General features: G+C 43.1%; 1 protein-coding gene across 1 annotated transcript; it reads left to right on the top strand.

Moving 5' to 3' along the window:
• Window positions 1-589: 589 nt before the first annotated feature.
• On the top strand, window positions 590-1,307 carry LOC148074985 (cell adhesion molecule CEACAM1-like). Its single transcript, XM_087796172.1, has one exon. The coding sequence runs from the start codon at window positions 590-592 to the stop codon at window positions 1,295-1,297; it is 708 nt and encodes a 235-aa protein (XP_087652298.1). The 3' UTR covers window positions 1,298-1,307.
• Window positions 1,308-1,623: the final 316 nt, after the last annotated feature.

The raw sequence follows: 1,623 nt of genomic DNA, 5'->3' as shown, positions 1-1,623 counted from the left end.
GGCTGCACAGATCCTGCTGCTGGTGGCGTTCTTCTTCAACAACATCCTCGCTGAAACCCTCCTGATGGAAGGAGCTCGTCATCACTTCATCCTGAACAAAACCACTGATGACGTCTGCTTGATCTCAAGATGGAGCGGTGAGCAGAAGAAACTTCTGTGGAACTCTTCACAGCATCATGACTCCAGGCTGCAGAGAGAAGATTATTATGAAATATACCCTCTGGAGGTTTCAGACTCGGGTCAGTACCAAGAACAGTGCTGGACCCAGAACAACGTGACGCACGAGAGGAACTTCACTCTCCTGGTTTGTGACAGACAAAAGATGAGAATTCAGTTTTTTGACCTTCTTGCTGGACAGACACTGGAGCTGACTTGTGACGGTGTGGGACCAAACCAGAGTGTCCAGTGGGCTTTACCTCAATATAACCACAGAACAATAAATATGGAATTAGCTTTAATCGATGATGAAACATCTTCAATGTACAAACTAGAGCAAGTGAAGAACAAACCATCTCTGCTGGTAACATTTCATCATAGTGACTCTTATTACTGCCTGGAGAAGAACCATCAGACCTGTGACCTACTGAACATGTTTGAAGTTGATGTTCAACCAAATTATATTCACTGCTGGGTGGGAGAGAGTCTGGAGCTGAACTGCTCTGACATCAGTGGAAACAAACCACACATGTGGAGGATTATTTCAGTGACGACATATGAAGAGAGTCACAACTACACTCTGATGTTTCCATCACTGACCTTGAACCACACAGGTGAATACATCTGTGAGCACAGTGATCGGGATCGTGAATATTACCACCTGTATGTGTGTCCTGAGTCTGACCCGCCTGCTGATGTGTTCTTCACTGGAGGAGAGAACGTGACTCTTCGATGCGACTGGAAACAGCCTGATGTGATTGACTGGTTCATGAAGACAAACAGAACTGAAGGAAGACAATCACTTGTGTTAAATCAAGGACAAGGAGACAGAATCTCTCACTCCAACTCCAGCCTGGTGATCACTAACATCTCTCTGGAAGACAGCGGAGAGTTCTGGTGTTTGGTTATGAAAGACGATCATTGTGTGTTCAGATCTAAAACCCTTGTTATGTTCGGAGAGCCAGAGGTTGATCACCATCTAGCGAGGTCTGTGCTGCTCATTGTTGTGATCTTCATGATGTGTGTTGTTGTTGTTGTTGTGGTCCTGAGGAGCAGGAGTAGAGAGCAGCTCCCAGTACCTGTGGAGGAAGTGGAGATGGTGGATGTGTCTCCAGCAGATGTTCAGCCAGAGACTCTCTGAGGCTTCAACATGATCCACGTGTGTTTGGATGAATCTTTCTTTGACTGTTTGTTTGTAATCATTGTGATTCTTGTTTTCTCTTCAGTGTAAATAAAGTTTAACCATGAATATGGACAACAGACTCCAGTTTTTTGTTGGAGCAGCAGATGTTTATTGACTGAGACACGAGACACCAGAAAAATATTATTTATTAATATTACACAGATCATAAGACAAGTATTAGACTAGATTTCATAATTTTCAGCTTTAGTTCCTGATATTTATATCACAAATAGTATTACTCAAAGGCATTTTATGTTAAGTGAGCAAAAGTAATGGAACAAATC

Source organism: Callionymus lyra, chromosome 7, assembly GCF_982586985.1.
Source record: "Callionymus lyra chromosome 7, fCalLyr1.hap1.1, whole genome shotgun sequence".
In the NCBI taxonomy this organism is placed as follows: Eukaryota; Metazoa; Chordata; class Actinopteri; order Syngnathiformes; family Callionymidae; genus Callionymus; species Callionymus lyra.
The sequence above is the reverse complement of the archived record's forward strand: the minus strand, read 5'-3'. Positions and strand labels throughout refer to the sequence as shown.

What these genes read in the sequence shown, in the direction of transcription:
- LOC148074985 (XM_087796172.1), top strand. Translation starts at nt 590, where the DNA reads ATGTTTGAAGTTGATGTTCAACCAAATTATATTCACTGCTGGGTGGGA.